General features: G+C 44.8%; 1 protein-coding gene across 1 annotated transcript in view; it reads right to left on the bottom strand.

The window, feature by feature from the left end:
• BIG (auxin transport protein (BIG)) overlaps positions 1-25356 on the bottom strand; it is a 57616-nt gene extending 32260 nt beyond the window's left edge. Inside the window, exons 1-10 of the mRNA XM_087381050.1 lie at positions 24907-25356; positions 24270-24394; positions 23959-24139; positions 17770-23846; positions 17041-17649; positions 16722-16902; positions 16378-16618; positions 11647-16266; positions 11306-11528; positions 10720-11121 (exon numbers count right to left, since the gene is read on the bottom strand). Coding sequence (XP_087237176.1) covers positions 10720-11121; positions 11306-11528; positions 11647-16266; positions 16378-16618; positions 16722-16902; positions 17041-17649; positions 17770-23846; positions 23959-24139; positions 24270-24394; positions 24907-25237 — 12990 coding nt within the window. The 5' untranslated portion in view covers positions 25238-25356. The remainder of the gene's footprint in view (positions 1-10719; positions 11122-11305; positions 11529-11646; positions 16267-16377; positions 16619-16721; positions 16903-17040; positions 17650-17769; positions 23847-23958; positions 24140-24269; positions 24395-24906) is intronic.
• Between the last annotated feature and the right edge of the window lie 927 nt (positions 25357-26283).

Here is a 26283-nt window from a genome sequence, read left to right as displayed (position 1 = left end):
GGCCTTTCTGTCCTGCACTGCCCAGGCCCTCTGGATTGGCCGACCAGCAGGGTCGGTGCCCTGACTGGTGGCCGACCAGACTGTTCTGGAAATCCAACCAGGGTCGGCCCTGGTTGGGCCGACTGGCCCTGCCACAGGCCCCTATAAAAGGGTGCCCTGTGCAGCTAGTCCATGGGACTGTTGACGTCTCTAGGGAGGCACAGGGCCCCCCTATTTCTCTGCTGTTGCAGTCAGCAACCAGCCCGTGTGCTGGTTGCCTATGATGTCAGCCTGGGTCTCTCTTTCCCAGCCCTCCTATCTCTCACTGTCCCTTGTCCCCTCAAAACGGGGGCTCACATGTGGGCACAGTGAGTCTCTAACACCCCCCCTCAATGTCACAACTGTGGGTCAATCCCCATGCGTTTGATGAGGTGCTCCATCTGTTCTCGAGGGAGTGCCTTCGTGAAGAGGTCGGACAAGTTGTCGGCGGTCCGGCAGTAGATAAGCTCGATCACGTCGTCAATGATGAGCTCTCGAACAAAGTGGTAATGAACTTCGATGTGCTTGGTCCGCGCATGGTACACTGGATTCTTGGCAATAGCTATGCAACTCTGATTGTCGCACATCAGCACTGTCGCATCCTCCTGACACACGTCCATGTCCTCCAGAATCCACCTCAACCACAGTGTCTCACAAGCTGCTGTACATGCGGCTCTGTACTGTGCCTCTGTAGATGAAAGGGCCACTGTGGGTTGCTTCTTACTTAGCCAAGAGATGGCACCAAATGCAAGTAAGAAACAATACCCTGTTGTCGATCTTCTGGTGTCAGCATCACCCGCCCAATCACTGTCACAGAACCCGCCTAGTTCGATGCCTTTGGTGTAGGTGATCCCATAGGTGCAAGTACCCTTCAGATACCTCAGCACCCATAAACCTGCATCCCAATAACTCTTCCTGGGAGAAGCAGAGAACTGGCATAATAGCCCAACTGCATAACAAATATCAAGTCGAGTATTGGTAAGGTAAAGCAAACTTCCTACCAATCGTCGATACAAGGGAGTATCAACCAGTTGAGATGTGTCGTGAACACTTAGCTTGAGCCCAACCTCCATGGGAGTTAATGCTGTTCTGCAATCCTCCATCTGAAACCTCTTCAGAAGTTCCCTGCAATATTTCTCCTGTGAAGTGAAGATCCTGTCTTTGGCCTGCTTTACTTCAATTCCAAGGAAGTAATGTAATAACCCAAGGTCAATCATCTCAAACTCAGACATGAGTAGCTCCTTAACCTGTGAAATCTTCTTGACATGATCACCTGTCAAGATAAGATCATCAACATAGAGGATGAGTACCAGTCGCAATCCCTTCTCAATGAACAAGTAAAGGTTTGCCTCAGAAGGACTCCGACTGAGCCCTATCTTCTGAAAGAATATATCAATCCTTTGGTACCAAGTTCTGGGGGCCTGTTTCAGCCTGTATAACGCCTTCTTCAACCTGCAGACCTTTAATGGGGACCCTGGATCTTGAAAGCCCGGTGGCTGCTCCACGTATACCTCCTCCTCCAGGGTTCCATTAAGGAATGCGGACTTCACATCCATTTGAAAAATAGGCCACTGGAATTGAGCAGCAAGGGCAATCACTGTCCGGATAGTAACCATGCGGACTGTGGGAGCAAAAGTTTCATCAAAATCCATGCCTTCAGTTTGAGCAAAACCTTTCACCACTAACCTTGCTTTATACTTATCCAAGCTGCCGTCTGATTTGTATTTAAGTTTGTATACCCACTTAGTGCCGATGACTTTTCGTTGCAGGGGCCTGGCCACTAAGTCCCATGTATTGTTCTTCAGGATAGCATCCATCTCTGCCTTCATGGCAGCCTGCCATTCTGGTATATTGTTTGGCTAAAGAGTCTTAGACTTTCGAGAAATTCAAAGACTGGAAGGCCAGAGTTGAAAAGGAGACATAGGAGGATATCAAGACATTCCGCACAGACAGGGGGGGAGAATTCACCTCAAGTGAGTTCAACACATTTTGTCACAAGCATGGAATCAAGCGACAACTCACCACGGCACATACTTCTCAGCAAAACGGGATAGCCGAGAGGAAGCATAGAACCACCACAGAGACAGGGCTTGCTATGCTCCGAGGGAGGAATCTTTCTAAAGCCTATTGGAGTGAAGCTATCAATACAGCCGTACACATTCTCAATCGGACCAAGACGAAGGCCGTCAAGGACAAGACTCCATATGAGGCATTTCATGGTAAGAAGCCCTCTATCACTCATCTTCACATTTTTTGTTCTAACGCATGGGTGCATGTGCACAAGGAAGACAGGACCAAGCTTAATTCCCGGAGCAGAAAATGTATCTTTGTTGGGTATAGTGAAGAATCCAAGGCCTACCGCCTCTTCGACCCAGCGGCGTGAACCAACTCAAGTGGTTTGCTGGCCCGAAACGAGGCCTCTTGTGGGAACTTATCCCTGTGCTGCTCGCCTTCTAGACAAGCCCTACAGACATCATCCTTGCCTGTAATTGGTGAAAGTCCATCCACCATCTTCGACTTTGACATTTCAGCCAAGATTCCATAGCTGACATGACTGAAGCGCCCATGCCAAAGTTTGGACTTTCCGTTGTCTTCATGAACCAACATTGCATTGACACGGTACAGTCCATTCTCTTCAACGCTTTGAGCCACCAATTGCCCATTGCCTTTGGATGTCACGGTGACCTTGCCATCTTGAAAGAGAACTGCCATGTTGTTTTTGTCCATCTGACTTACAGACAGTAAATTCTTGCAAAGGTTGGGTACATAAAGTACTCCAGAGATATCCTTCTCCTCACCCCCCGTTGTAATGAACGGAATGCTACCGATGCCCTTCACAGGGCATGTTCGGCTATCCCCGACAGAAACTTTGGAATCCGGGTGTGTACTTTCCATGGTTTTGAACCAAGTCCTCCTGTTGGACATATGCTTGGAAGCACCATTGTCAACATACCAATTCTCTTTACCTTCACTGACTGCATATGCTGAACAATGTTCACTGAGTAAAAATAACTGTCCAGTCGTCACATTGGCAGAATCATTCTTAGGCTCTTCTTTGTTCTTGGCTTCTCTCTTCTGCTTTTGATCCGCCTTCTTCTTTCGGCATTCTTTGGCGGAGTGACCAAGCTTTTCACAGTAAAAGCACTTCATTTTCTTCTTGCATTCAGCGTCCTCTGATTTCTTGGTATCCTTTGGCTTGCCTTTTCCAGGCTTGTCTTTGGCAACTAATGGCTTCTCGTCGGTTTGCGTAAAGAGTTTCTGTCGAGCCTCCTCCCGAAGCATATGCCCTTCACAGGGCATGTCCGGCTATCCCCGACAGAAACTTTGGAATCCGGGTGTGTACTTTCCATGGTTCACTGCCTCTACACTAAAAGGGCTAAGGATAATAGCTTGATAATCTTGGCACTATATGTGGATGATATGCTATTGGCTAGCAAGAATACTTATGAGCTAGATGCATTAAAGGCCAAGTTGCATGAGGCCTTTGATATGAAGGATTTGGGATTTGCAAGTCATATTCTTGGTATGCGCATCACGCTTGATCGGAGTAGGAAACTCCTTTGGCTTTCACAAAAAGAGTATGTTACAAAAGTATTGCAGCATTTCAATATGGAGGGGGGAAAGGCAATGAGTACTCCATGTTAAGCCAGGCAATCTCCAATTCTCCAGGACCAGATAAACAGGTACAAACACCACTGGTGCCTCTCCAAATCCTGTCAAAGAAACCCCGAATCGGAGGCAAAAACCACAACCAAAGAAATGTCAAAAGCCCCGGTGCAGGGGAGAAACAAAATAAAACATAAAAAGTAGGAAGAGAAGGTTGAGAAATGATTTGTTGCATAAAACTGAAATACTTGGGCGGAAGTTTATTTAAAAAGAAAGTAACTTGGTCATCCTCGGATTTGGGAGGACCAATTGTGGCAAATTCAGCAACTAACCGCCGATAATCGGCTAGTTTAACCTTGAGATCATCGTCAGCAAGAATCTGGAATTGTTGGAGATCATGGTCAAGATTGATACGACGAGTACGATCTCGAGCTGCATAGCGGTCAGTGAGATGTGCCCATCGCTCAGAGGCAAGATCAAAATGCTGTAATTGAGAGTGAAATTCAGGTAAAAGACCTTGCATAATTTCAACAATGGCAGTGGCATTACGATGTCGCCACGAACGAACTACCTGAGGAGGATAAACATGAGGATCAGGTGGCGATTCGGTACCTTGAACGAGTTCCCATAGGTCTTGAGAATCAAGCACATGGCGCATAAGATTTGACCATGTGGTATAATTAGACCCGTTAAAACGAGTCATATCAGTGAAAGCATGTTTGGCTGTTGCAGAGACAAGGTGAGGGGAAGAAATAGAATGATAGGGAGAAGCAACCGGTGGAGGCAGAAGAGAATTGGGAATAGTAGCAGAGTGAGAAGAAGGGAGAGGTGGCATCACCGGAGGAATAAAGGAATTTGAAAAAGGTCCTGAGGGGGAGGGATGAATATGAGAGGCGGGATAAGACATGAGAGGTGAAAAAGAGGCAGCGGGAGAGATAGAGGGAAATAAACTATAGGAATCCAGTGGCATGGGAGGAGGAGGAGGATGAGAAACCACTGGAGGAAAGATGGCAGCGGAAGAGATGAGAGGGAAGGGAGGGAGGGAGGGATGTGAACCGAAAGCAAACTCATTGTCAGACGCATTTCTCCCTTCTCGTCTGCGAGTGTTCACATGCATGTATGGATCTGTGTCCTCGTGATTACTTGTTCCTATGCCTTGCATAACAGAAGGAGTTGCACTAAGGGAATAGGGCATCATACCTTGCACTGATTCTTGTGGAATAGGCACTGTCGAATAATCCAATGTTCTCATGCCGGCCTGTCCTCTTTCGTCAGGGGATACTTGTTCTTCGTTGGCACCGAACTTGAGATGTTGCTCAGCTTCTTCTGAGTTGAATAGAGGTCCTTGTTGACGTATTGGAGAGAACCGTGGAGAGGTAGAAGCACGAGGTGTGCGGGTACCTGCTTCAAGTTCCTTCCATTTCTGGAATTCAGCAAATTCTTTAAAGAGTTTGGAGAGGTATTCATCACCTCAATCCTAGCAGACTCTCTCTCGACATATGTCGAAGGTGATGGTTGAATAGAGGTTGATTCAGGCTGAGATCGCTTCGGAGAAGAGGGAGAAGACATCTTCAGGTGATGATTTATCTTCCAAGCTTTCCAGATCAAGGCTCAGGTGTCGATTGGCACACCTGGCTCTGATACCATATAAAGAAAATACTTGGAGACAAATAAAACAATACTGAAGACAATCAATGGCTGAAGAAGATATATATATCACAAACGGAACTTAGTACAAGTGAAGAGAAGCTCTGAAACAAACTTCAGTCCTGACAACTGTAGTGGACTTCTGCACTAGCTCCACAAGTTGGAACTGAACCAAATCTGAGACAGCAAACTAATGAAGGGGTTGCTGCAGATTTGGAATAGAAAGAACGGAATCTGGAGCGGAAGTTGGAGGTAGATCTGGAGCAGAAGTTTAGGGCAATCTGGTCAGCCAGATCTGGTCAGACCAGAAAAAAAACATTTTTTAAATAATTTTTTATTTTGTTTCTCCCCTGCACCGGGGCTTTTGACATTTCTTTGGTTGTGGTTTTTGCCTCCGATTCGGGGTTTCTTTGACAGGATTTGGAGAGGCACCAGTGGTGTTTGTACCTGTTTATCTGGTCCTGGAGAATTGGAGATTGCCTGGCTTAACACCCCCTCTCAATGTCCAATGCAGACAGGAGAAGCAAAGAGGTGTTCCATGAGTGATCTATCATCTTCATCAGCCCTTTTTTTTTTTTTTTTTTTTTTTTGGGTTTTCATTTAGATGGAGATGCCTACAGAGTAGGTTTTCATCTTCACTAAATGCCCAGATGATGGTACAAAAAAGAAAGACTTGAAGGAGTGCCCTCGCAGGGGATTTGTTCACTTCCTTAAGTACACAAAGAGAAAAAAAAAAAAACTGTTAAAGAGGAGGAGGTAAACCAATCCCCAACCGTGGGCAGAGATGCTCAAGAGTAGGGCGATTAACCGGCTTGGTAAGAATATCAGCATGATTATCGGCAGCTGGAACATAGATCAACCGAATAGTACCTAATTCCACTTGCTCGCGAGTAAAATGAAAGTGAACACCGACATGTTTGGTGCGGTTGGAAAAATGGGATTGCCTGCGAGAGCAATGGCACTTTTGTTGTCGACGTAGAGGATCGTGGGTTCAGTACAAGGAAAGTGCAATTCTGCCAAAAACTGTCGGAGATATATGGCCTCTGTGGTACAATCATACAAGGCCCGGTATTCAGCCTCAGTAGAAGAACCAGCAACAGTCTCTTGTTTACGGCTAGACCAAGAAACAGGTGCCGAGCCAAACGAGAAAATATAGCCGCCATGAGAACGACGATTGTCCGGGTCACCAGCCCAGTCGGAATCAGTGTATCCCTGTAGGGTTAGTCCTGGTCTGAAATGTAAACCATAAGAGTAAGTACCACGAATGAACCGCAAGATACGAATACATGCATGCCAATGAGTGAGCTTGGGTTCATTAAAATACTGACTGAGAATAGAGACGGAGTAAGCAAGATCAGGACGAGTGTGAAGGAGCCAGAGGAGTTTGCCAACAACCTGGCGATAGAGATGTTCATCAAAGGGAGGAGACTCCAAGTCTTTTGAGAGCTTTACAGTGGGATCTAAGGGAGTGGCAGCCAGCTTAGGCTCATGAGGAATGATTTGAGCAGAAGTTGGAGCTGATCTGATGCAGAAAGAAGAGCAGAACTGAAGCAGAAAGGAAGGCTGTTCTGGAGCAGAAAAGAGGGCAGATCTGGAGCTGAAAAGGGGACAGATCTGGAGCAGAAAGGAGGACAGATCTGAGCAGAAAGGAGGGGCAGATCTGGGGCAGAAAAGAGGGCAGCAGAGGAGGCAGCCAGGAGGCAGAAGTTGAGGCAGCAGAGGAGGCAGCCAGGAGGCAGAAGTGGCTCAGGGTGTGCAGGAACCTCTGGAGCTGGAGAAGAGATAATATCTAAATACCTAGCCCCCCCCCCCTTTAAATAGGAAGGGGCAGAAAAGTCGGTCAACCAGCAGGTTGACTGACCTGGTCAGATTTGACCGACCAGGTCAATCTGGTCGGCCAGATCTGGTCAGACCAGAAAAAAACATTTTTTAAATAATTTTTTATTTTGTTTCTCCCCTGCACCGGGGCTTTTGACATTTCTTTGGTTGTGGTTTTTGCCTCCGATTCGGGGTTTCTTTGACAGGATTTGGAGAGGCACCAGTGGTGTTTGTACCTGTTTATCTGGTCCTGGAGAATTGGAGATTGCCTGGCTTAACACTCCATTGCCTCCATATGTGAAACTGAGTCATACAGATAGTTAGTTTTCGACTATAGCAGTGGAGTGGTGCAAACATAAAGGATATGATCATGGTGACTGTGCGAATAGCTTGAGAATCACCTTCACAATCTTCAAGTTCTCTTAAACGGGTTGCAATCTCTTCTAATAGAGTTCTTCTAGTCATCTTCTTTATCTCATCAAAACACATGCCTCTTCTAGGCATAACATGCAATCAACTACACCCGAGATTGTTTAGTAATGTGGGATGAATCCAATACCAAACGTACCCGGCGTCTCCACCAAAAGATGTGACATGAAGTTGGGGATAATAAACTTCACGCACCTCTTCACTTCCTACTGCTTTCGAACTGATAGCCAAAGATATTTATCATTGAGAATGGGACATTAGGAAAAAGTTTTTATGCCAAGATACCACACCATACTTTCCTCCCTCAGATGAGAATGAAGATGGTAACATCCCAAGTGATATTGTAATCAAGCATAGGGAGAAGGAAAGGATCAGCAGAGGCCATAATCTTAGCGAGCCGGTCTGCACCAAAGAGAAGAGTGATACGTTGTTGAAATAAGATCTTGTGGCTCAACATGACATGAACTCCTTCTCTATCTCCCCCTGCCTTCCGTGGCTTTCTCTCACTTCCCCATTCACCTTCACTACACTATAAGACGGTTAAGTCTATGTTTCCTAAGTTGCGACCAAGATACTATGGACCTTTCCGGATTGTCAAGAAAAATTCACCTTTTACAAATTGAAATTACCACCATCATGGGGTAAAATCCATCCAACATTTCATATTTCTTGGCTAAAGACATACATTCCGGGCGATGAAGCAGTTCCTCCTGCTGGTGATTATGTCCTAGAAATCGAAGACGATTATGCTCTCCTTAGTCCTAAGCGTATTCTGGACCATCGACAGCGAGAGACTTGACATCGACTTATCACGGAATTCCTTGTTTTTTGGCGAAATCTAGACGACTCCGACACTACTTGGCAATCTGATGAAGACTTACAGCAGTACCCTGACATTTTACAGCAGTATTTTCAGAATTTACAGTGATATTTTCTACATCAATTCATTATCTCCACCAGGCTTCTTTTGAGTGGTAGGGGATGTCACGATCTGTGACGTATTCCTTTCTCTATTTCTAGACTTATGGATGGTTTGATGAATGGACACTTGTGGAAGGGTATGCCCTTTCGACGGGACACTTTGTATGAGGCACAACCCTTCACAAGAGACATTCTATTGAAGAGACATTCCTATTGTAATGTACCCTCTCATCAAGGGTCACACCCTTCACAAGGGGTACACACCTCTTCATGCACATACACTTTGGAGTACACACCTTTTCATGTGTGACTCTTCACTCTCTATATAAGAGAGGCCCAATTGTATGGATGACACACAACGGATACCCTACAGACATTCAAGCAGTACAATTATTCCTTGTTCTCTGCTATTTCAGTCTCCTTTCTGTTCCTTAGCACATTTCTAAATATAGTAAATCCAGAATTTCTTATAGGCAATCGATCATGTGGAATGATAATATTTTAGATGATCATGGCAGACCACTTGGTGCCTCACTCTACATGCAGTGGTCCAAGTGGGAGAGGGGACCTGCATCATCTTTGGGGTCTTGGAAGGCTTTCTGTAGGCTTCCAGAGGAGACCAAATCTCAGTTGACAAGACATCTCAGAGGGAGTGCACGGAGGATCTTGCAGATTGAGGCAGCCCTTCCAAAGGACTGGGTAGACACGGATGATATGCCACTCACTTGCTCCACTTGGGCAGGTACTTTTACGAGAGGCAGTGTTCCGCTTCAGGTTTTGGCCTTTCGAGATGCACAGGAGGATGCTTTAGTTTTTAGTGTGCAAGATGGTGGCAGATTGCTCAAGTCCACAAAGGACATCTTGCTTGCTTTTTAGCCTATCAGGGTTGTAGGTCTTTTGGTACAGGGATCAGATTCAAAGTGGTTCCTCGACCCAGACCCCTGACTACTCTCCACCAGGTCTTGGAGACTTTGGCTCTACGGGGGAGTTCCTTTAGGTATTTGAGTGGATTGACGCAGGGCATCGAGAGAAGAGCATCCCCTTCTTTTGTTACACGGTCAATAATGCCAAGAGATTTCAGCTCAGTAGTAGAGGTTGAAGACCTTCCAAAGTTCCTCATTGGGAGACATTTGATATCACTGCAAATCTGCAGAGGTGCTTCTAGAGGAGACTCTAGAAATCCCACAGGAATAGAAAGATCACTCTCTTCTTTTGGGGAGATTATGTGCAGTTGCGTCTCCATAAGAATCGTTATGCCTCACTGAAAGGTAATACCAGCACAAAGCTTGCTCATAGGTATTACGGTCCTTACAGGATCATCCGCAAGGTTGGAGAGGTAGCATATCAATTGGAGCTCCCCGATACCTCCAAGATCCATGATGTTTTCCATGTGTCTTTGCTGGGACATCATGTCCATGTTCTTCCTGAGTTACCACCTACGGATGACAAGGGCCACATCCTCTATGTTCCGGAGGGCATCGTGGGTTTCAGAGACCATGTACTCCAAAACAAGGTCTACATAGAGTATCTTATCAAGTGGCAGGGACTCCCTGAAGATGAAAATTCATGGCAGCCAGAAAGCACTGTCCAGGTCCACCATCCCTCTCTCCTACGGGGCTAATTAGTCGTTACTGTTTGCTGCACTTTTTGGACAGCCATGCTGTGAAATTTTGAGGGAAAATTCCTATGGGAAGGGATGGCTGTAATGAAGGGGGAAAAGGGGCAATTTAGAGGACCTTTATAGGCCTCTTAGGTGGGAAATGTGGAGGAACTATGTAAGTCCCCATCCACCCCTATTTGTACACTTTTGATGTGACATCTAATCCTATCTACTCCCACCTCCTTCCTCCTACGTGCTCTCTACACTCTCTCCCAATCTCTCTCTATCTCTCTTCCCCTCACCCCTTTTCTCTCTCTTCCTCTCCCTCTATCCCTTTCCCTCCTATCTCTCTCTCTCCTCCTTCATCTCCCCTATCCTCTTCCTCTTTTCTGCCATCATTGGCCCTTCTCCTTCATTGCACAGATTGTGTCCATTTACATGCATTTGGGTATGTAAGCTGAGTTGGCATAGGGAAAGGTAGGAGAGACACAAAAACTTCATTGTGAAAAGGAAGTTTTCTTTATTACTTTTTTTCAAATGCTTTCTAAGCTCTGTTGCTTTTGCTAGCATAATTTGGCAAAAAAAGAAAAGGTGTTAGAAACAGCACACATGTGAATCTGCCTTTACTAAACATGATAAATTTTGCAGTGTGAACAAAAACACAGTAAGTGAATTTACACCTGTAGTCTGTACATGATTGTCATTGGTGGGCAATCTCTGACAGATATTCCTCCAGAAACAGCAGCCCCTGTACCTGCAGCAGAGCTTGATGCCTGGTTTTGAGCTTTCCTCCAGACCTGCTCATATACTTGAGCCACACTAAGATCCAAGGAAATAATGTTGCCCGCAACAAGGAGCTCCATTCCATAGTCATCTTCAAGAAGCCCAAGCAAATCTAGCTGATGACAAATTTTGTTCTTCACATCACGCATAAGCGGACCAATCTCCAAGCTAGAATAAGGGTTCTTGGTCATCGACCCTCGGATAAATTCTTCCTGTGTGTGAGCCTTGTTCAACACCATCATATATGCAGGCTCTGGCTTTGTTGGACAGATTATGTTACATAAGAGCTCAAGAATAAACTGTTCATGTATCATGCCAAAAATGTGGGAAGTGAGAAAAAGTTAAATAAGGCACATGCAGACACATGAATCAAAAGAATTAAGAGGAAGACATTATGTACAAGAGACACCCCAGCGCCCCTGAAAGAAACGTAATTTCCTGACAATATTGGAAAAATACATAATAAATATCTGCACCACTCACCACCAAAGTGCGATCGTTTTTTGTTTTTACATAAGTTTGAAGGCCAGCTATGCAAGCTCGTATAAAATGCCGCTTGTTTTCAAAACTCTCTTGAAGCAGACTGTCCAACAGATCCCTTAGAAGACGGCCACAATCACCTATCAGCTTGGTTTTCTGTACCACCAAACCTCGAACCACTAGAAGAGCTTCTAAGACTTGAGAAAGTAGCCCGTCCTTCATGAACCTGTCATTTTAAACGTGAGCAAAATCAACTCTGCTTCTGTTTTAAAAATGGTATTAAAAGACATGAAATCTAAAGGAAGAAACACTTGTAAGCGATGTAAGTAGGCATATGGCCATACCTAACACGGATATTGGATACTTCCAGAAACTTGCCCAGCAGTTCTATGAATTTGTGAAGAATGTAACCCTGTGAGATGTCTATGTGAAAACTGTTTTCTTGAGCTCCTATGCGACTCACTTCTTCAGTTATAAGCCTACATAATGTTCGGAGAAAACCACGCACTGTCAAGAAAAGGCGTGCATCCTCAGGTTCTATCATTTTGTACAGAAGATCAAAGTAGTCACAAGCACTTTCACCCGCTGTCCTTGTTGCAGGTAACAGAGCCATCAGCAGATTCAGAAACTTTGACCGTCTAGCAGGACTCTGAGAGCACAGCACTTCTATAAGCCCACACATCTCCATGCGTATGGCCTGAGAACATGCACTTAGAACAAGTTCACATACCCATGAGCTCTCCTCAAAGGCCGATAGCTCATTTGTCACTGATAATTTACATGCCCGCCTCTTCCATCTCAGCATGTATTTCAAGGCCAGAAAGTCGGCACGCTTTGGATCCCTTCTTAGCTTTTGCACAATAGGCCTGGTACTTTGAGATGCTGTATATTGCCTCCGCACAAAGTCCACATACGTCGCACCATTTTTCCACTCAATATAGTTCACAAGTGGTACTTCTTGCCCTTTTGATTCCCGTTCAATATCTTTTTCGAGCAAACCTGAGTGACCTTTGTTGAGCCCAGAGCCAGTTGTCCGCTGCACTGTGGACGTTGCCTTATCAGTTTCATCAGATCGTGACTCTGATCTTAGTTCAGAAGGGGGATTGGTAGGTTCAGTAGCCTCTGACTTGGGTGGAGTACAAGCTTGTGATATAATTCTCAAGCAAGGAAGTATGATATGCTCTGCAATGACAGGGTGCCGAGCACCAATCTGGATAGAAGAGAATAACAACTGGAAAACAATCCGCAGTCTGGCCTCCCAAAATTCATCAACTAAAGCACAGGTTTCAGAGAGAAGCTGCAGTTCTTCACGCACACAGGCTGCAATATCGATTGATCGATGGTAATCCAAACAATACATAGCTTTCTGCTTTATCAAGTTATTCAATTCTCCAACAGCTGCTGCATCACCTTCTGTAAAGGCACACAGAACAGCCCTTGCCTGTATGCGAGCTGACTTTGAGCCCTGATGTATGTTGTTTTCAAAAAGTTCAGATAAAATACCTGCCGAAACGAGCTGCTGCCTACATTGTGGGATCTTTGAAAGAACCTGCAACCACTCCAGGCACTGCCCAACAAATGTATTTGCACATCCATAGCAACGGTTGCTGGGCCTTGAAGGTAATAGCTTGGATATTGGAGCCACATTACCAGGAGATCGTTTCTGCTCCAGATAAAATGTCAAGACACGCCTCAGCCCTTGCAAGGTCTGCACACTTCTACTCACCGAATCAAATGCCATCTTACATTTTTCCCCATACAGAACACCTAAAATAGCTATCTTCCTGTTTATCTTGAATGAGGATGATCCTGGTAATGAGACAATCATCTGTTGCACAGAATCCTTTTGTTGGGAATCCATTTCTGTCTCACCAATACTGGACACTAGTTTCAATAAGGGTTTCTTGAATCCAAGCAGTTGCTGATACCTTCTATGGGCATTCTCAGATTCTGCTTCAATAGCTGCAAGCCCCTTCTTCATATCCTCATCATTCTCCATGCTTTCAAAATGAAAACTGGGTTTTGCCATGAAGTTGAATTCAAAACGCCCATATTTGCTGTACCCACACTCATTACAGAGGAAGGAATCCAAGTTGTCGTAGTTGATGTTTCGACACTGCCGACATTGGTATGCATTCTCATGGCAGTTCCCACAGTTACCATGTTTATCTGTCACATAACGACTGCAACGAGGGCATTGTAATGACTCCAATGAGGATGCCTGCAGGTTTTCATAGAAAGAATCAAGCTCAATCATGAAGTTGCAAGCCGTAATAGGGATAGGAAACTCAACCTTCAGTTCTGTTTGGTTAAATGCAAGGTAGCAACTCTTTGCCCTTTTCCACAAAGACCAATTGTTCTTAAGCTCTGACAGATCAGTAACTGGCTTGTTGTTGTAATACAGGTTTAAAACTTTAACAGACTTTGACCTTCGGGCATCATGCACATTCATCGTTACACTCTGTATGGTATGACTGCCAATACACTTAACAAGGATACGGTTATCAGTAAATTTTGTCTCTGACTTCAAATTATCCAACTTCATCCGGGCATAAGGGACTTCCGGACAACTGCAAGCCAGACAAGGTTCACTTTCCAGATAGTACCCATCAAAATCTACTAGGCTGCTGAGTGTATTGTAAATTCTGGAGTTGGGATGATTTGCAAGTAGTTCGTTTTGTGAGCAGAGCGTATCAAAGATCCCCTTCACCACATCTCCGCTCAAGCAAGAGTGAACTACAGTGCTTTCTTGACTGCCAGAACCTGATCCTGGAGTCCCTTTGCCCAAGATCCAAGTAAGTAGATCTGTATATTCCACGATATTCTGACCATAAGAGGGTAGCACAGGCACTTTCTGCATCAGCAATTTTAGCATCAGCACTCTAACAGACTGTCTACCATGGTGCCACGCACCAAATATGACTGCCTTTGCCTCTGTGCGTACAGATGTTGCATTCCATTCTAGCAGGAAAGCATCAATAAACTGCTTTAGAACCTTTCCATCTTCTGCAGCCAGCTGTTCTACAGCTAGCTCCATGTCCAAAAAGGCCTTCTCCGCAACCCCATCAGCTCCATCCTCACCAGCATTCCTCTTTTTTTTCCGCAAATCAGATGCTTGACTGTTCTGCTTTGTTCCATTACCAGTTCCAGCATTTGCCGAATCTGCAGGATCTCCTTTACTAGTAGAGGATGTCCCTAGCTCTTTCCCAGCATAAAATGCTAAAGTCAAAAGTTTCAATGTCTGGACAACAGACTCCTCTCCAAATACAAAAATTCCATTCAAAAGAAACTGCAAAATATCAGGATGCCGTGAACAGTACTTCTGCCAATTTCGAGGCCTGGCTGCCGCTACCTCCACAATAGCTGACAAGCACTTGACCAGCTTTACACTTCTTTCATACACCAACAGACCTTGAAAACCTCCTGCCTTTTGAACCAGCTTGAAAAGTTTCTTTACCTCTTTGGAAAGTTGCCATGCATCCCTCACATTGTAGTAATGCCCCTTTGATCCACATAAATGCAGTAGAAGCTTCCGGGCAAACCTTCTTATAGATGTGGTGTGAGGGTTATTGATATAGGTGCAAAGTACTTCTTGCCAACCATCCAGCTTAAGATCAGGGTTCATCCAAAGCTTGCAGCTTATTTGTTCCTTTTCACCTGCTTTTTCTGACTTTTCAGGACGAACCAAGTTGTATGCAAGACGGAATGCACTTTCTAATAAAAGCCTGTGGAAATCTCCGAAAAGGTCACCCCGGTGCGCTTTTGCATAGGAATCTGTGAAGTAAGGAGCAAAATTCCCAGCAGCAAACTCCCTTCTGACTGTCAACAGTGCACCACATACGGCACCACTTGAGCTTATTGGACCTGATTCTTGACTCCTTGAAGAACTTTTAAATACCAGTGCAAGCTGTTGTACAATGATAAGAAGGTAATTGACCAACTGTTGCTCTCTCAATGCAGCACAAGCTTTATCTAGCTGAGAGCCAGCTTCTCCCTTCTCTTGACCATCATCAGAAGAAGGTGAGCCCGTGCCTGATGAAGACGGCAGTGCCTGTGACACTTCACCACTCCCTCCAGATTTCAGTTGGGCATGGTCAGAGCCAGGCTGATGCCAGTTTCGTAGCATCAAATTGAAGAAAGTAAATACTAGGATCACCACCTCTCCGAAACTTGTGCGCGGTTTGACAGATAATTGCACGTTAAGGTTTAGCTCTTCAATCAACAACTTCACAAATCTTTCCAAATCTATGCTCTCTGTTCCTGAAGCTTCAATAAAAGGACCTGTTGGTGCAGAAGCTAGCCGGTAGAAGAATTGCATAAGAGGAACTGCTTGAGCACCAGAAGTAGACCTCATCCAGCCTTTAATCTCATCCACTAGACTTCTAAGCAGCAAAGAGTTCAAAACCCTCTTTGAAGCAGATATTGTTATGCCTTTTGAATCGGCAGTTGTACTCCGGATATCACTTTTGCTTTCATTTGCATCTAAAGAGGAGCTACTCAGAGGTACAGAAGTACTATGCATGCTTAGTTCTGTGGCCACTTGCAGAAGATTTTCGTCACTCAATTCATCAATGGATGCAAAATGCATGTCTCCACTTTCTCCACTAACATTGTTGTCAGCTTCAATGGGTATGGCTGACATCGGGTGATCTCTCGAGTGAGGAGGTGGAAGCCGGTCGCCGTCCATGACTTCATAACAAGCTTCACAAAGGTCAAAATCTGGACAGATATTACAATGCCACCTACGCCCAACAATCGGAACTGTTGAGCAGCCATCACAGCAATATTGTACCGAAGCATTTCCTCCATCCTCTTCCATCATACCCTGTCCATCTGATGCACCGGGGGTCACACCACTTTCGGAGGGTAAAGGCACCGTCCTGGAACTCTCACCAACATCGTCATTTGCCAATATTGTTTGCTTAGGGAAAGGCACCTGAAGCAACCTGGACGACATGGCCAAACTGGACAACCAACAACCACTACATTATTAAAAGGTGGCCTTCATATGAATCGTCTCAATAAAACATGAAACATCTCAACTACCAAATTTACAGACATTAATATTCCAAAACCTGCAAGATGCTCGTACTGCCTCATTAGGTGCGAAGAGCAGCTTCTGGAATAAAGCAACTGCAGGAGTCACAGACACTGACATCCCAACACCATTGCTTGCACGCATCGCCAAACACTCAGCGTAACCATAGATGAGATCCACAGACGGGATCACCAGATTGTTGACCGTTTCCGCATCCGGTTGCTCTATTGACAAAATCTCCCAAACTACTTTCATCAAGCCATCTACCAATGAAGGCCCTGCAAATTCGACAGCGAGACAGTGTCATACATGATGATACACATGCTACAGTTTGCAAAACCAAAAACCAAAACAATGTTTCCTCCTTAACAAGAAACTCACCATGACTTTCTAGAAAAGATGCAAGATTTGATCTCCGATGCAACGCAATTTTACAAACAGCTCGCATCTGAGCTATAAACTCCTGAACCACCCATGACATTGCAGACCCGTCAAGGCCTACCTTTGATGCAAGCAATGGGCAAAGGCGTGAAATTCCAGTGAGACGCATATTGTCTTTGGCCTGCCAGTTCAAGATTTAGAGTATCACTGACCAAAGTGCAATCCCCAACATATGCTGAATATGATGCAACAATGAAACTTAGTAATTGACACAGTACTCTTTGTCACAAAAACTACTCAATTTACAAATGTGCAATACCTGGTAGAAAGCATCCTTTGTGGGATAAAGAGCACGAAGGACACGCCTAGCAGCTGCCTGAAGGAGGGGCCGTCTATCGCTTTCAAATACCAATTCGAACAAGGGCTGGCATCTTTTCCGACTCACATCTAGGCTTCCATCACCATCACAGGTTGGCCGAGCTCTGGTAGCCAGATAGTAACCATAAAGAAGCCTAAAACAGTCAGCCACAACCTGCTCCTCAACAGGCACATTTTTCATGAGCTTATATTTGGCTCCAGTTGCAACAGACCCAGCTGCCGAAGCTTGAGTTTCCATGTCTAGGACAGCATCAAGCTTTTCCTTCCATCCAAAGTCATCCTTTGGTCTCCCATAGACATCAAGAGAATCAATTCTAGGTAAAGCATAACCACCAAAAGTTGAACCAACTGTTAAAGTGAATTCCTCATCTGCTAGTAAGGCCTCAGCATTAGTGAATGGTACATCATACCAACAGCGCACACCTTCTTCCAGCTTTACTATCCTCTGGAATATACGGAGCTCGGAGGGAATATGACTGGTACTTGAGTTCCCAACATGAACACGGCAGCCCACCATCACCATGTCTGCATTTGGGTTGATAACAGTGATCTGCAACATGCACCAACAACATGTGTATTTCAAAGAATAGTTGGTACAGAATTCTGCAGTTTGAATTTTGCACCATCTAACAGAACATTTTCATAGGAAAGGGTTGAGGATAATACAAACCTTGAAACCAGTTGGACTAGGTGCCTCCAGAAAACCGTCATCTGAGGCCAAGCTCAGCTTTGCTCCTTCAGAATCACTATTTCGTAGAACATCACCACCCAGCCTGATTTCATTTGTGATACAGGTAGTCTTTTCAAAAAAATCTAGTGGGAAGACTGGAACTGGTGCATTGCTTGCCCTGCTACCAAGAATCGCATTACCCAACTTCTTCACTTGTTCAGCTTCCAAGCCCGAATTCTTTGAAGGATCACCACCATTAGCAGAGTCACTACTAGGTTTGTAGCTGAATACCTGAAGGCTCCCATCATCATGTAAAATAAGGAGACTGTTTCTCTCCTTAGTGATCGGTTTATATGCAGCAATACCATCAACACGAGCAGTCCCCGAACTCCCAATTGCACGTAAATACTGGGCTTGTATGTCAGCCAATCCCATACAAACAGCAACTGCTGAGTTGGATCGCTGACTAGAAAGGCAAACAAACAAGCCATGCCCATCAAGTACTTCTCTCCAATGATGCAATCCTGCTGCACATGGCTTGCCTTCCTGATCAAATTCAACCACACTAGAGACATCTGTTAGAGATGTAGCATCTGTGTTCAAGCGACCAATCAAAGACAACCCATCTGAATATGAAAGTAAAAGAAGTCGCATTGCCGGAGAGTAGTGCAAAGACACCCCTTTGCTCAGCTGGAACCTTTCAGGAACCAAAATAGTATCAGTCAGCACTCGTGCCCCAGGATCTGTGTCTGCAACAATGCACTCAGTATAAAGGACTCCGAGATGAGAGAGGACAACCAGCATAATCTTTCCTTGCCCCATGGATAGAAGGGAGGCATCTACAATGGTGTCCTCAAGGACTGTGAAATAATGAACAGGACTGATATTATCTTGTGAGAGATCGTAGATTTTCACAAACTTGTTTGTCACGATCATAAGCTGCACCTGTGATCCAGGAACCCAAACTACACGCCGAATGTAGGCATCTTGAAGGGCAAGCTCAACAGCGAGACGGTCAGTTACTTCACCTCGAGGATTAACGGTGAAAATTTGGCAATCTTCATACCCAGCAACAGCCAAGTAGCTTTCATTGGCATTGTTAAACACAAGATGCACTAACTCAAAACGAACAGGATTCTTTGACAATGGCTTCACAGTTGTTTTATCAACTGTTACAGGTGCAGCAGCAGGCTGACCAATCAGCTGCTCAACATCAAAAATTGTCACTTTATCACCCTCCCCTGCAGCCAGCTTGCCTCTGCTACTGATAGAAAGAAGAGACTTAACCAGCAACCCACTCACAAGGTGAGACTTTAATTCTTTTGCATTTGAATAGTCAGCTTTGATCTTCATGTCAAGCGAGCCACTTTTGTAAGCCCTTTTCAAGTGTAAAAAATCAGATTTGGCAGTCAGCCTTTTGTCTTCGTTTAGACAAATATTGTCCTGTGTGCTTGGTATCAAACTATTGTTCCAGTTCAATCCACCCATGAGTCTTTCACATAGTGACAATACCTGTCCTTCCACATCCAAATCTGCAAGGATTCTGAATAGCTGGGCCTCTTCACCTTCACCAATTGACACCTTGTAAAGTCTTTCATTGTCAACCCAAATATCATCCTCCAAGTCTGATTCACTATCAGATGGTGGTTCTTGACCAGCAGAAGAAACAGTATTTGAAGGGGAAACATACTTCCGAGGCTTTAGACAGAGACAACTTTGTCCCCTGACACCACCTGCTCCACAATCACAGAAAAACCTACTGAGGCGAGAATAAACAACTTTGTGACCACGATGGCAAACCCTAGCACAAATTGAGCAGCATCCCTTAGAGACAGTCAAGTCACATGTATAGCAAAAATACCAATGTTGCTCCATAAAATTATTTCCACTTGAAGTAAATGTGCAAACTCTAGATGCAAGGGCCTTCTCACTGCTGCTACCATCATCATCTTCATCTTTATCCAAGCTGGTTATTTCTCCATCTGATGTACCCTCGTCTTCATCCTCGTCCACCGAGATGGCATCACAATCAGCGGATGCAGATTGCCCACCTGTTTCGACAGTAGTTTGAGGTATATCAGAAGCCTTTTTGGAAACTGTATGTTTTGCTTTGTTGACAGTATTAACAGGATGTGCTGTAACATGAGGCAGGTGCTTGCTTTCAATGGGCTTGGTCAAATTTTGTGCCCTTTGACCACCACATGCATTTAAAACTGAGATTAAGAACACCAGTAAGGCTTTTAGGCCCTCCAAGTGACTCCCTTGAGCAGGCAATTTCCCCATTAAATCAATCCCCTCCCCAAGCACACGTCTTAAGAGTGGCTCCCTGTTGGCTAATTGAATCAAAAGGGTAAAATAGGATCTCAAAGTTGCATTGTCAACAGAGTCAAAAGCTCGCTCTAGGCTCAGAAAAAGAGCACTCAATAGATGACTTCGGAGATCCCCTCTATCTGTGGTAGTCTCAAATGCCTCAGAAGATACAAGCCCACAGAGAAAGCTTGAGGTCAGGTCTCTTGCTGTGCTCGAAGAAGTCCATCCAACAGGGCCGCCTTCATCACATTTGTCCATGCGTCCTAGAAGTCTTGGTTCTAACCACAAACAAAGAGCCGCTTTGTCTGTTGCAATAAGTTTCTCCCATAATTCTGATTTCAAGCAAGCACTTAAACTTGTTTCCCGTCCTATAACATTCATCAAGAGCTGAAGCACTTTCACATTTACAGCTTCCTGATAGCAACCATCTAAAACATCTATGAGAGGTGACAAATGGCTGCCACCAGAGAGAAGATGCTGCCTAAACACATCATTTCTAGCAGGATCCATCTGAATGTCAGTAATAACCTCAACTGCATGAATTACAAGCTCCTCCCTGATAGCCCCGCTTATCTCTTTGTCACATGAGACGATCTTCAAAAGTGACTCTTGCTGCTTGAGTAAATACAGATCATTGTACCTTGCCTGTTCTTCTTTTGAAGGCATCAAGAGATTCAAAACCTCTTCACATTTGTCATGAACCACTTCAAAACTTTCCACCAGCTTTATTTTCATCAGCACATCCAACATCCCAGCTTGAATTGCATTTTGCCCCAAGGTTTGCTTCACATGCCCAGGCAAACAATCTTTAGACTTTATGAGAAGCCTGATTGTCTCAAGAATACATTCAATCAATGAGATACAAGAGGCGACCATAGCACTGGCTGGTTGAGAATTACACGGAAAACCATGTAGCAACAAAGGTAGGAAAATCTTGTCCACTGTATCCACCTTTGCAGAACCCAGAACTTTTGTTAGCATCTCTGCATGCCAAGATGTAGACATTCCCCAGCGCAAAAGTGATTGTAAGATAGATGTGCTTACTCCCAACTTGGCATACAACTCGTCTTGCTTAGTTCTATGAAGACCTGCTATCAGGACTAAATAAATTGGAGAATCACTTGGTTTGTGTATCTGCCTGTCACTAACTATACTTAGCACACTACAATGGAGAGCTTCTACATACCAAGACAGCAGAGACGATAGAATCTCAATTACCCGATCGCAGGATCCATCTTCCATACATCTATAGACAAGCTGCTCACAAAATCCCAGCACCTTCCTCTGTAGAAAATCAGATGTGTCAGAGACACTCTCTGAATTTATATGCCTTTCAAGGCCCTTCTGCAGCAAGGACAGGAGCATACTTAGCACTGAACCCTGCCTTAGATTGTCTAAAAGTGTCAAATTGGATGCCCTGTTACTTGAGTAAAGTGTTTCAAAGTTATATAGGGTAGCCACGAAAAGTTCCCACCACTCTGCGCCGTTGCTTTTTTGGTCCTGGCTAAAAAGGCTGTATAGACTTTGGATCAATCTCAAACTAAAGTCTGCACCTAGCGAATTACCATCACCATGACTACAATCAAAAGGCGTATACGATTCAACCTGTTTGCCAAAATCACGCACCGCAGTCCACCCTAACAAAAACGTATACCTCTCCACTATGAGTTCCTCTACTTGATTTATAACCTTACCTCTCCATCTTTCTAGGAAATGCCTAATGCTACTACAGAGATCCAGCAATTCCATTTCCGAACCAATTACTTCTGTTAATTTCAAAACTCTGTTGCCACTCAGAAAGGTATTGACATCAAACAGCTGATAAAGAAAATAATCCCTTCTGGTGCGTTCACCAACCAGACCTGTATCCAAAACACCCTGACCTACTATGGCAGCCAATGACAATCGTGAGCTCCCTTCGGACCCTGGAGTTTGCAAATCCTCCCCTGTATGCTGGCTTAGATTATTCTTCAATTGGGCCAGGAGCCAACTGGGAAAGCTGTTGAAGTGCATAGTCATGTACCTGAGAAGCATTACCAACCTTGCAAAAAGCAAAGACCACAAAGACAAACAAGGACCCTCTAATTCCTGTGACTTATCACAAAAGAACTTTACAGTAGACACAAGCCTTTTCATTGCACAAGAACGTCCTGAAGCTCCCATGGAATGGAAAGCCAGCAAGAGGACCTCTATATAAAAGATTGAAGGAAGATGTGCAGAAACTTTCTTCACAGGAAGATCCATCCAACCACTATTTTGTATGATGTGCACAATAGTGTCTGTGAAGCTTTCCCAGATCACCATTTTTAATGAGTCATCCCCAGTCCCCTCTGAAGATGAGTGGTTGATAAGTACCTCAGCCAAAAGCACCAAGCTTTTGTTTGGAATTGTGCAGCCAAAGTAACCCTTCTCCAAGATAGCTGATAGAAAGTGCTCTTCTAATTCGCAGGACAATGCTCCTTTGCCAACCATGGAGTGGAGCAAATCAAAATTAACCTTGTGAAGCTGGGCCAGCACATCCAAACTACACTGCAGCTCATTCTCATCTGCACTGCAGAAGAAAATTTCCAATAATGAATCTAGGCCTTCCTTGCTCATTTGTTTCTGAGCTGATTCATATGTCGATGTTTGGCAATCCCTTAAAAAGGTAAGCACATCAACTGCTGCTTGCAGAGGTGCATTACAAGAGCCACACGGTCTTTTTTCTATTACAACAGGTTGTGCAACTGCTTCATTGCCAGACGGGTGCCTACTTGACTCTGAAAATAGATCCCCAAATAAAGCTTCATCCTCACTGGCTACAGCTGGGTGTTCCCCGAGACTTCCAGTATGATCTTCCTTCTTGTGAAACGATAGCTTCTCTACTACAGGCCTGGCTTCCATACCTTTTGTGTAAAGCAGGCTCACAACGTGAAGCAAGTTCAGTAACCAGTTGCCATCACTGGGAAAAATCACTTGCATAGCCTCACTCTGATTCCTACCTACATTCAGTTGAAATTCCTGGAACCGAAGCTGCAACTTGAACGACAAAAAAAGGTTGCCGTTGAGTTTCTCTCTCTTCACAGGATGCACAAAATCCTTTCCACAAGTATAAGCCTGCACAGCCTTTATAAGCCCAAAGATGTAAGAAACAACGGGAGCTCTGAAAACAACAGGTAGATTATGCTGTGCGGACTTGATATCATGTTTCAGCTTAACTGCATCAAACAAATCCAGTGCTGAAGCTGCCATATAAATCTTGAGATTCTGAATCAGGCACTCATCCAGGCTAATCCCCTCTGCAAGTGCAAGAACACTGCCAAGAAATGCTGTATAACAGCAGTCTTGGCTATCAGTCTCCTCCTGCATCGAAGGATACTCCAGCATAAGCAGCTGTGGTATCCAGGCTGCCAATTCAACAAGGTGTTTCATGATATCCCCTGAAATGCAACACCATGAAGAGCCCTTCGACAAAGAGCAAAGAAGTTTTAGCATTCTGGATACTAAAGATACGCGGATCTGCAACTGTCTCTCACTTTCTTGGCTGCTGTAGAAGCCCAGCTGGTAATTTTTTAACAGTCCTTTGCATGCATCCAGTAACTCCATATGGATAGCAGCGTGACTGACAGCAAAATGTTGTGTTGCAGATTTTACATCTCTGCAATGGTTTGCAAGCTGGGGTTCGTGTGTGTCTGGGTCAGGGACTCTTGGTTGCAGTGTCTGATCACTTGATAAAAGAAGCATTATATCGTCTGAGATCTCAACCACTTCTTGACTACCTGAAAAAGCTTCAACAACAAACCGACAATGTACGTTCATTCTCTATCAGATAAAAGGACACAAGAGTCCTTAATGCTTGTCCCAAAAAACAGTAACAAGGAAGAAGTAACAATGCATTACCATCAAGATAGCAGTTGCCACCATAACATTGAACATGGTCTTGGAAAGCGTCCCCAAGAACATTGAATGCCCCCAATCCACTAAGAGCCTCTTCTGAAGAACTCAAACAGGCAGGTGCATGCTCCTTGGCTTTGCCTTCAACAACCGCTAGCTCCACGAGAAGTAACAGTTTATTGTACAACTAAAGCATGGGAAAAACAAAGATCAAGTCAGAACATCCACAGACACCGCAAGCATTATGGTTGTCCTTGTCAACAATGCAAACTAATTTACAAAACCACCTTGAATAGGTTCATATCAAAGGCCTTAACCTGTTCATCCGTTAGGCTAAGACTTTCTTTTGCCTTCTCCGAGATGGCAAGGTTCTTGAAGGCTTGGATGCACAACCGCACTACTGTCTGACAGACACCCTCTACCGGCTTTGTTACATTGTCCTCTGCGAAGGTAAATCAGACTACGTTAACATTCAAGGCAGTTCAGATACTCGTCATCAACTCCACTGTCGTTAAATTCTAAAATGGAACGATGGCGCTCTGTCTTCCTTTGAATAAAGCAAGATTACGCTAAAACCTCAGTTTTTTTCCAAATGCCCGCTTACAAATGCATGCCGATACAACACTCAAAACCAATAACACGCCCGATCATGAAATCAATTGTGAATGAAAAACATGAAGGAGCAATCTTTCCCATTTTTTTATTTAGCCCAGCTAGATTCCAGCTTGCTGAACATTCAGAAACTTTTTCTTCTGTATGCTTCATTCAACGATTTAAAAAATCCTATCGTGTAATCCAAGACGATGTGCCTTCCTATGTGCATTTGCTTCTTATAATGATGAGTCGGCCAGTTATTTTGCAATCAGCTAATTCGAGCGATCCCTTCCGATTGAATTAAGAAATCCAGGCATATCTACAAAACCAAAAAGATAGATGGGATAGGGCAAGAAGAACCTAGTGGAAGGTGGCAGCATTGAGCGATCACAGCTCCGGCTATGTCGAGGACGAAACCCAGCTGGGCAGCGCTCCACTGCTGCTTCTCCGGCTGCTCGGGGAGGCTCTTCTGCTCAGCCTGATCGTCATCGCGATCCCCAGCCTGATCTTCTTGCTCCTGCTGATGATGACGGCTCTGCAAGCAAGCCAAGGCGGACGGAGACGCCAAAAGCGAGCGAAGCAAGCAGAGGGCACGGCGGAGGGGAGGATCAGAGAGGCTATGAGCCAAGGAGGAGGGACCTCCATGGCGAAGGGGATCGAGGGACTGGAGGAGGGGCTGCAATTCAGCCATGGGGGGCGATCTAGGGGGGAGGGCGAAGCATGTGGAAGGATGAGGGCTGGCTATGGCGGTGGTGAAGGTTGTGGGTAGCTATGGCGGTGGGAAGGTTCTTTGTTTTTGTGAAGGAAATGAAGAAGATGAAGAAACATAAGAAGAAGAAGAAGAAGAAGATTAGCAAAACAAATCCAGATGAAAATGAAGAACATCAAGTTTTACCTTTCTTTCTTCCCAAGCTAAAGAATGCATTCCTCCCAACAAAAGAATTCATTTTAAAAAAATTCCCCTCACACTCTAAGTCTGTTTTTTTTTTGGGTGGAATTCCCTAGATACACACACACACACCACGAGCACACGGCTTGTTGCTTGCCTAACAGGAGTTAGCATCAGCAAGGGTTCTTTTCGAGGAAATCAAACACAGGCACCTTGATCATGTAGGCGACCGCCTAAGCTATCGCCCTGCGGCTTCGTATCCAAGAACGAAAATTAAGCTGCAGTTTCCCTTTTGGATCATCTCGCCTCCCTCCTCCCTGCGGCGGGTCCCCCTTTCGACAGAGCTTCTACTCCTTCTTGCTCTCATCACCCCCTTCCATTCCCAAGATCAAAGGCCTCTCATTGCCCCTCCATAGATGGGAAACAAGCTTGATGTTGCACCTGGCATACAAAATCCCCAAATTGGAATCAAGTTTGAAAAGACAAGACACTGTAAACATGCAAGTAGGTTGCCCGCTTTCGCACCTACACTCTGAGCACGCCCTTAGGCTTCATGTGAAATTCAAGCAGGTGGGCTTTGAATCAACAACCCTCTTGCCATTGCCAAGTCTCTAATCCATTGTTTCTCTATTGGTAAGCTTCATTGAACACATTTGCCTTTCACTGCTTTCACTCACAATGGGGTTTCTATCCCCCAATCAAAGCATATCAATAAGGATGCATTCCAGGAGGGAAAGCAAACACTCTGTGACCAACATCTATCACCTCTACAATCCCATTGTTAGTACCCACATACTTGGTGGCCTCCTTGGCTTCTACTCATAAATAGTCTAGATTATTCTCAATAA

Source organism: Dipteris shenzhenensis, chromosome 11, assembly GCF_047967505.1.
Source record: "Dipteris shenzhenensis isolate YYH24624 ecotype China chromosome 11, Dip_SZ_1.0, whole genome shotgun sequence".
In the NCBI taxonomy this organism is placed as follows: Eukaryota; Viridiplantae; Streptophyta; class Polypodiopsida; order Gleicheniales; family Dipteridaceae; genus Dipteris; species Dipteris shenzhenensis.
This window is presented reverse-complemented; position numbering and strand designations above follow the sequence as displayed.